Source organism: Rhinopithecus bieti, unplaced genomic scaffold, assembly GCF_001698545.2.
Source record: "Rhinopithecus bieti isolate Rb0 unplaced genomic scaffold, ASM169854v2 scaffold_16773, whole genome shotgun sequence".
NCBI lineage: Eukaryota > Metazoa > Chordata > Mammalia > Primates > Cercopithecidae > Rhinopithecus > Rhinopithecus bieti.
This window is the reverse complement of record NW_016808848.1, coordinates 1191261-1200224: the sequence shown is the minus strand read 5'-3', so window position 1 is coordinate 1200224 and position 8964 is coordinate 1191261. Positions and strand designations below refer to the sequence as shown.

At 38.1% G+C, this 8964-nt stretch overlaps 1 protein-coding gene across 2 annotated transcripts in view; it reads right to left on the bottom strand.

Moving 5' to 3' along the window:
- Nucleotides 1–2845: 2845 nt before the first annotated feature.
- The window catches only part of HEMGN (hemogen), a 21537-nt gene continuing 15418 nt past the window's right edge, over nucleotides 2846–8964 (bottom strand). For both annotated transcript variants that reach the window (XM_017887586.1, XM_017887587.1), the window contains exons 4-5: nucleotides 5810–6996; nucleotides 2846–3522 (exon numbers count right to left, since the gene is read on the bottom strand). In XM_017887586.1, the coding sequence (XP_017743075.1) occupies nucleotides 3428–3522; nucleotides 5810–6996 (1282 nt within the window). In that variant the 3' untranslated portion in view covers nucleotides 2846–3427. The remainder of the gene's footprint in view (nucleotides 3523–5809; nucleotides 6997–8964) is intronic.

Here is an 8964-nt window from a genome sequence, read left to right as displayed (position 1 = left end):
CCGGAATTACTGCACTTGCCACTAGATGGTGATGTTGCTGAAAATGATAGTCCAGCTTAATTTGTGGAAACAGTAGACTTGAAGAGAGATGCTTGCCCGCCTGGAGGGCATGGTAGATGTTGATAATCACACAAAAAAATATGTAATTATCAAGTGTGACAAGTACTGAAATGCAAAGCTGATTTGAATATACTAGTGAAATAGGTTGATACCTCTTTTAAAGGTAAAATTTCTCTTGACTGAAAACAGGAACTTAAATATGCAGCATATTTATTAGTCTATGATTTGAAGTTCTTATTATCTTGTCTGGAATTGTATGTGATTATTTGCAGTTTATAAGACTTAACCTCTCCTCCAGAGGTAAGACCTAGAAATCTGCCTTAAAGAAATGACCTAAATAATTATGTCGTCTTCAGCTTGTACTACTTTGAGAAATACTTCTCAGTAGAGTGATTCTTAACCCCTCATTTGGGTGAAGGACCCCTTTGAGAATCAATTAAAGCTTTGAACCATCTCATACATCATTTTGGATATACTATCATAGGGTTCATGGATTTCTAAGAACCTGAGAGGAGGGCAGCACAAAGTCAAGCTAGGATTCTTGCAAAACTTTAATTCTATCACCTCAACGTTCTAAGCCAAGAATGCCAGAAGAATTTTAGATGCACACTGATGTTTGAACAAGAATGGTGAGAAAGCAGAAGTTGTGTGTGAATACAGGAGTGATTTAAGAGGGCAAGCAGAAAGGGTCCTGAGAGGTGGAGAGAGAAATTCTGCTTCCTCTAATATACTGATTCCTCTTTCCCTCTATTCCCCATCTCATTTTGTGCTCCTGTACACTGTACATATGCAAATCTCTTAAGGTCCATCTTAATGCAACACTTTTAGAACTTGAGACTTCAGTTTACTTTTTTTTCCCCTCTAATTTTGGCCCACTCTGGCAAGTGAAATTGAGACAGAAGCACATTCCAAAGAAGAAACAAAAAGCACTGAGGAAGTCAGATGTGACTTTGGGTGAGTACCTTCCCTCTATGAAGTTATTCCCTCATCTTTAAGTGGGGGTGATAATCACCGCCTGGCCTATTTCACATACTTTTGTTCAGATCAGGTAAAATAGTTTATGTGAAAGTATAAATCTGGAAGTGTCATTGAGAGGTAAGGAACTATTACATGGTTGTGGCCAGATGCAGTGGCTCACGCCTGTAATCCCAGCACTTTGGGAGGCCGAGGAGGGCAGATCACGAGGTCAGGAGATGGAGACCATACTGGCTAACACGGTGAAACCCCGTCTACTAAAAATACAAAAACAAATTAGCCGAGCGTGGTGGCGGGTGCCTGTCGTCCCAGCTAGTCGGGAGGCTGAGGCAGGAGAATGGCGTGAACCCAGGAGCCAGAGCTTGCAGTGAGCCGAGATGGCACCACTGCACTCCAAACTGGGTGAGAGAGCCAGACTCCATCTCAAAAAAATAAAATCAAAAAACTATTAGGTGGTTGTGCTGCCCTCAGTATGTTGTGTAATAAATATAATGGGGGTATGAATCATTGTACAATGAATACATCCTGATGGTAAAAAATTTAATGTACACACAAAAGGGAGTAGGCAGATAGGAGGGAAACAATATTGTAACATCCCACTGTACCAGTGGTTCTCAACCCTAGCTCCACTTTAGAATTGTTGGGGAGAGCTTTTAAAATAAAAAGCTCTGGATTGGACCCTGAAGCCAACAAATACATTAGTGGAAAAACTCATGAAAACGGAATGTCTGTAGTTAATGGTAGTGTAACTACCCTGATTTCTTAGTTTTGACAAATGGCCCATGGTTATGTAAGACGTTAACATTGGTGTAAACTGGGAAAAAGGTATATACTAACTTTCGTACTATCATGACAACTTTTCTGTAATTCTAAAATTATTCCTCCAAAAACTATTATTTGAAGCATAAAACAATTAAAAAATAAATATACCTATGCCTGTATGTCACCTAGACAGGGGAATCTGAATCCTTGGGGGAGAAGTCTGGACATATATGTATTTTCGAAACCTTCCCAGGCGAGTCTAATGTACCAGGAGGGTTGAGAGAACCACTGCTCTCTCATATTCATTATACCATGAATGCCTGAGGGACTGGGACCCTGTTTGTTCTTTGATGTAGCTAGTACCTAGCACAGTGCCTATATGGAAAGCTTGTGCAAGTGTGTTCTTGCTGAATGAACCTTTATTCGCAAAATTTTCCTTAGTCCTCTGTAATAACAGAAGGAAAACTGAAAACAAAAAATACCAGGGTAGATTTTCAGACATCTTCCCATCCAGAAGAGTTTCTATTCCTGCCCCGGTCTCTTGTCGCTTTCAATTAATCTTTGCCATTATCACCATATTTATCATATTCCTAAAATACTAAAATTGCCATTCTGTTGTTCAAAAATCTTACTTCATTCCCTATTATTTAACAAGTGATATATTTCTTGGTTAGGTATGCAAAATTCTCTATGCTCTGCTAATGTGAGCTTTTTAGCATGCAAAGCCTACTACTATTTTATATGGACTCTATATCAACCATAGTTTGCCTGCAGTTCTCTTGCCTCCCTTCTCTTTGTCACATAGTAATGCTGCTATCCTCATCTATGCAAATCGTTTCCATCTTTCAAGGCTTCATGCTTGTGTAATTTTTTCAGGTCACTCCAGCAAAAAGTGAGCATTCTCTGTTTGTATCTACCATTCAAATGGCACCAGCACTTACTATTTTCTTTTGTAATTATTTGTTTTCTGTTTTATTTCCCCATGAAACCAAATTAACCCCACCATGGGGTGTTAGATATGTCTTCTAACTTCCACAGTTCATGACAGTTAAGCATGTAATAATGATTTAATGTACATTTTGCACAAATACAATATTTAAAAAGTAAAAATAGAAAATCAAAATTCAAATACAAAAGTAAACTACATTCATCACTCCAAAATGTCTTTTAAGGAGAATTGTTAAAACTAACCAAAAGAGCCAACTAAAGCCTGAATAAAATTTTGATACTACTGTTTCATTAGTAATGAACAGCATTTACAAGAAAACTATACACTCCCCAAAATGTAAGTGTTCAGTCTTAGTCACTTATCTGCTCTTAAGACTTAAATAAATGTTCTTAGGGGGGAAAACCAATTATCCAGTCCTCCCTGCTTCCTTATTTGTCTCTTCCCACCACTATCCTCCCCCAGACATATACACACATACACACACACATTCACACACACTCTAGTATGATATTGTCTATGTGGCAGAACCTTAAAAAATGTTATTTCTTTCAGATATGGTCTACAAGTAGAAAAAATAATATTAATGAGTATTGTCAAAAGTTTTACAATATTTTGAGAAAGTCACGCATAAACTGTTAAGCTGTATGTTCCATTGGACCCCAACTTTATGGTTGAGCATTGTTAAAACAAAACATAACTATAGACATCATTTTCTGGATGAATCTCGTTCAGAATTGCTGGTATTTCTGGCTCTTCTTTGGGTTCTTCTTCTGTTTCTGTAAAATCAAATAAAATAGAAAAATAGGTTCAATAAATTGTATTGGGACAATTGACTAACCATTTGGAGGGAGAAAAACTGCTTCACAACATACACAACAACAAACCACAGATGGAGTAAATATTTAAATATTTAAATACCATAAAGTTATAGAAATAATAGTGTTTTTAGTAATCTTAGGATTCTAAGCAGAACACAGAGACCAGAAACTGTAAAGGAAAAGACTAGCAGATTTGAATATCTAAAAATTAAAATTATATATGGCAAAAACCACTATAAACAAAGTTAAACCAAATCAAAGACAACTGGAAAATATTTGCAACATAGACATAGTAAAACTATTATTTAAAGAGATTTTTTAATCAGAAAAGATAGAAATCAAAGATGTTGAATGGGACAAGGATTCAAGCAGACAATTCTTTAAAATTATATTTATAGTAATCCTGAAAATATGTCTAGTAACATTAGTTATAAAAGGGGGTGATTAAGACCATTAGGTGGGTTTTATTTTTTTAACCTATCGCTTCTTGGCCTTTTGGCTAAGATCAAGTGTATTTTTTAACCTAGCAGACAGGCAAGGATTTTTAAAATGTCGTAATGTACAGTGCTGACAAGTGTGTAGGGAAAAGGCACCTGTCTTGTGTGAATCACTACCATGTTTCTGGAGGCTAGTCTGACTGACTGTATATTCAGACTTTAAATGTGGGTACCCTTTGGCCCAACAATTCAATTTCTAGGGATTGATTCAAAGGAAATAATCAGACAAACTTAAGCCTCCAGTGCCTCCATTTCCTTATACTTAAAATGGGAGTATTATTTATCCAGTAGAGGTTTTGACATTGAATAAACCATATAAAATATGTAATATGGTGTCTGGCACATAGAAAAGTACCCGATAAGTGTTAACTAAATAAATGTTATTCCCAATGATGTTCATTGAACATTGTTGTAATAGTAAAACTTGGCAGTAAACTGAGTGTTCATCCTCGTAGAGACTGGTTGAATAAATTATTGCACATACATATAGCATAGTACTATGCAGTTGTTACAAAAGACTTCATAAAGATGGCTCCAATACATATTGCAAATGAAACCAAAAACAGGTTACAGAATAGGATGGGTACTGTCTCATTTGTTGAAACAAAACAACCTTAACATTGGGAACTGGAGATAGAATATGGTATTAAAGGGGACTTTTACTTGATATTCACTTACATATTGCTTTATTACAATGAACACTTATTACTTTTATAATCAGCAAAAATAGATATTGCCATTTATTTGGTCAAAGCCAAAAATAAAATGAGCATTAATTAATTGACCATATCGACCTTGCTGGGTTTAGAATGAAGCAGTTAGGAATCAGGACGCTGTGTTGATTAGAGCTGCTTCTCCAGCAGGGTACTCTGTTAGTGAACGTACTGCTTCAAATGCCTGCTTTTTACTGCAATGTATTTCTTTAAAGTAGTTCTTCAAAACTGGTATTACTTGGAAACCAACTAGCCCCATGTTTTTGTTGCACTCATCTTTTAGGATAAAGAGCAAATAAACTACTGAAGGGATTTCTTTAGAAATCAGTTTCCTGGGGATAACTATGGTCTGATAGACTCCAGTCCATTTCTTACACTGTCTACCGTATTGTACGAAGAGAACTGAAGTTCTGAGTTATGTCTCTGAGGCAAGTGAATTAAAGAACGGTTGCATTATTTTCAAATTGCTATACTTAGAAAAAAGTTTTTCAGGAACAAATCTTGAAATAGAAAGGGTTTCTGGTAAACCTGATAAATCCTACAGGAATGAGTTCCCTAGTAACAGCTTTGTATTTTACAGCTTTGTAAAATATACAGCTGTATATTTTACAGCTTTGTATCTCCCTCAGTACTTTGTACTATGAATTTACCTGCCTTCCATTTATCAGGCAAATTAAATTTCCTAGAAAAAGTTCATTCATCAAGCTTTCTTGTTAATGCAGACTTAATTATTTTTTAAAATATTTTGCAATAATTCACCCTATACTGGGTTCATTTCACTGACTATAGCATCTCATAATGGATGAATAGTGTGAATAAGTACTTACTGTACATGCTTACATTTTAATTTTTTAACTCTTTGAAATATGCCAAGACATACGTTGGTTGCATGAACATATTGTTTACTTAAAACTAGTCAATGAAATTAATAGTATCCATTGACATAACTGAGAATAACCCAGGGTTGTCAGAGAAGGTTGCAAATCACTACTCTGGGGGAGATATACCTACCTTGGTGCTATAAGCAGCGCTTACCTTGAGGAAAAGTATAAACATCTTTAGCATCTTCCTGGTGTGCTTTAGGATCCTGGCCTTGGGGCCCACCTGTTTCTTGGTACGGTTCTGGAAAGCATTCTTTAGGCACATCCTTATTTTTATATGTCTTAGTAGAGAGGTCTTCAGGCCCTGGTGTTTCTTGGTATATTTCAGGTGAATATTCTTCAAGCTGGGGTGTTTCTTGGTATATTTCAGGTGAATATTCTTCAAGCCCAGGTATTTCTTGATACGTTTCAGGTGAATACTTTTCAGACCCAGGTGTTTCTTGGTTTGTTTCAGTTGAATAGTCTTCAGAATGAGGTGTTTCTTGGATTGTTTTATGAGAGGGGGCTTTAGGCACAATAATTTCTTCACGTGTTTTATGAGGAAGGTGTTTAGGTTCAACTGATTCTTGGTGTGTTTTTGTGGAAAGGTCTTTAGGCTCGGCTATTTCTTGTGTTTTAGGAAAAAAGCCTTCTGTCTCAGCTCTTCCTTGAACTGTTTCATTGTATTCATCTGGTTCTGCTGGGTTTTGATCTGTGTCAAGAATGTAGCCTTTAGGCACATCTGGTTTTGAGTCTGCTTGAAGGGAACATCCTGCCAGATCAGCTGTGTCTTCAGATGTTGGACAAGGAAGGACTTTGGGTACAGCAGCTTCTTGGCACACTTTAGGAGACAGATCTTCTTGTTTAGCCATATCTTGGTACATTTTGAAAGGATGGTCTTGAATTACAGCTATTACTTGGCATGCATTAGGAGAGTTGTCTTCAGTTTCCACCACGTCTTGGCATATTTTGGAAGAATTGTCTTGAAGTACAGATATTTCTTGGTACATTTTAGGAGAGAGGTCTTCAGGTTCAGCCTCATGTTGGCATGTTTCAGAAGAATGGTTTTGTACTGCTATTTCTTGGTACTTGGAAGAATTCTCCTGATGTATAATACTTTCTTGACATATTTCAGGAAAGTGTTCCTCAGGCACAACTTTTTGGGGGGAGGCTACTGAAGGAAATACCTTGGTTATGCTCCCCGGTGGCTCAGTTTTTTTCTCTGTAGGTGCCAGTACTTTCTCCACTATTTCCTTTTCTATCTGTGACTGAGGCTCCACCTTCAATTCTGTATTTTGTTGTCTCTTTCTGCCTCTTTGATTTCCTTTTCCTGTTCTCTGCTGCTTGCGTTTTTTCTGTTCTCTGCAGAAAGAACAGAATTAGTGTCAGCAATGGTGCTACAGAATTCAGATAAATGCTTGTAATAACAGTGCCAGGTCCCCCACTGCCTCTCTGCACAAGGATCATGAACTAGTCACTTAATCTCTCTGGGCCTCAATCTCCTTGTTTGTAAAATGAAGGAGCAGCTGTAGGTGTTCTCAGTTCTTAGGAGAGGGAATGTTTCTCCCGGACTTCTTGGCATTGACACCTTGCTTACCAGGAGCCTTCTTGGTGAGGGTAGTGGATGCGCGCGTGTGTATGCACGCACGTTTGTGTGTGTGTGTGTTATAGCATATTCTTAAAGTTTGGTTATGGAAAATAAATAATTCCCATTACAAATTAATAGAGTGGCATTCTGGTTTATACACTAGTCTCTTTGCATTTAGTCTATGTGTGTTACTTCCCTACCCCTGAGTAAACTCATACAAACCAAATTTCTTTTTTTTTTTCTTTTTTTTTTTTTTGAGACGGAGTCTCGCTCTGTCACCCAGGCTGGAGTGCAGTGGCGCGATCTTGGCTCACTGCAAGCTCCGCCTCCCGAGTTCACGCCATTCTCCTGCCTCAGCCTCCCGAGTAGCTGGGACTACAGGCGCCTGCCACCTCGCCTGGCTAGTTTTTTGTATTTTTTAGTAGAGACGGGGTTTCACCATGTTAGCCAGGATGGTCTCGATATCCTGACCTCGTGATCCGCCCGTCTCGGCCTCCCAAAGTGCTGGGATTACAGGCTTGAGCCACCGCGCCCGGCCAAACCGAATTTCTAGACCTGCAATCCAGGCACGGCTCCTCATCTGTGCAGCCTGCAGGTGGAGGCTATATATTGTTTGATTATCAAATACATTGTTTTGTGTAACGAATTCTAAGTTGCTACAGTATCTCTCAAATGAGATATATTGTAAGTGGGTCAAAGGCTGCAAAAACACTTCTTGAAGTTAAGAAGCCTGGTAGATAGGCATGAGTGGCCATATTATACTTAATCCTAATTAACAAATTAAAGATCTAGAAGATGAAAGGATATGCATGGAAAATGCAGCCAGTGACAAACTGTTAGGCACTGCAAATATAACCAAATACAGATGGCTAATACAGATGGGCTGGGGGCTGGGGAAAGTACTATAAATAAGCATTTCATCATTTTTCTAAATCTACTGAAATTCTGTTTCATGCTACCCGCTCTATGGAGCCTTCTCTAACAGACTACAGGACTAAAATGTTCTCCCAGCTTAGCTCTCCTGTAGGACTTACTGTGAGTACCATGCTAAAGACTAGGAATGTAGGCTGCCTCATACTGTAGTTATTTCTGAAGAAACTGTATTTCTTTTAGTAAGCATTTTAGACATTCTTTGGAGATAAAAACCAGTGGTTTTTTTTATATCTTTATAGTGTCCATCGTTCCTTGCATATTTTTTAAAAGTATACCCTGTTCCATTTTTTTGTATATGTTTGAAATTTCCATTGTAAATAAGTGTTTTTAAAAGATTACCTCACCAAACACAGTTTGAAGTCAATATCAAAAAAGTATATATGTTCACTTCTAATATGAGGCTATAGAAAAAAGAAAAAAAAAGGTATAGATGTAACAGAACAGTCTAAAATAATATTGAAAATTATATTTATAAAAGGAAATCTAGGTCAGGCGTGGTGGCTTATGCCTGTAATCCCAGCACTTTGGGAGGCCGAGGCGGGTGGATCATGAGGTCAGGAGTTCAAGACCAGCCTGGCCACCATAGTGAAACCCCGTCTCTACTAAAAATACAAAAATTAGCCAGGCGTGGTGATGTGCATCTGTAATCCCAGCTACTTGGGAGGCTGAGGAAAGAGAATCGCTTGAAACCAGGAGGTGGAGGTTGCGGTGAGCTGAGACTGTGCCACTGTGCTCCAGCCTGGGTGACAGAGTGAGACTCCATCTCAAAACAAAACAAAAAAGGCCAGGCGCGGTGGCTCACGCCTGTA